The 431-nt window shown below is 45.2% G+C and overlaps 1 protein-coding gene across 1 annotated transcript in view; it reads left to right on the top strand.

The window, feature by feature from the left end:
- Nucleotides 1-318: 318 nt before the first annotated feature.
- LOC308169337 (equilibrative nucleoside transporter 2-like) overlaps nucleotides 319-431 on the top strand; it is a gene marked incomplete at both ends in the record, with an annotated part of 7,740 nt that continues 7,627 nt past the window's right edge. Inside the window, one exon of the mRNA XM_080544022.1 lies at nucleotides 319-372. Within this exon, the coding sequence (XP_080400148.1) occupies nucleotides 319-372 (54 nt within the window). The remainder of the gene's footprint in view (nucleotides 373-431) is intronic.

Below are 431 nucleotides of genomic sequence, written 5' to 3'. Positions count from 1 at the left end.
ATTATTGCCAAAAGCATGCTTGACATGAACTCTTGTGTAATGAAATGTATCAAACCAAAACAGTTCTGTCGGCATCACTTATTCTCACCCACTCACATTGTGAATTGATCTCCCCAGCGTGCCACATGCTGTATGTGTGTTTTGTTTGTGGGGAGGTTGTTGTTGACGACAGATGACAGGTACTGCTGAAATAGGACCTAGGGCTAGGCCCTGTTTAGTCACCAAACCCAGTCTGCGAGTTGTCAAGCCAACAAGTCTTTCATTGACAGTAAACGGATGGAAACCTAAAACTCCCAAAGGCCTTCCTGTGAAATGACAATGTCCGTTCACACCTGGAACCTGCTCGACGACAGCTTTGAAATGACCAAAAGAGTCAGTGGTTTATCCCCTGTTACTGCCTATCGTTGCCTATTCTATACTCACGTGTTCCC

This window comes from Nansenia antarctica (assembly GCF_963989245.1).
Source record: "Nansenia antarctica genome assembly, chromosome: 13".
In the NCBI taxonomy this organism is placed as follows: Eukaryota; Metazoa; Chordata; class Actinopteri; order Argentiniformes; family Microstomatidae; genus Nansenia; species Nansenia antarctica.
The sequence above is the reverse complement of the archived record's forward strand: the minus strand, read 5'-3'. Positions and strand labels throughout refer to the sequence as shown.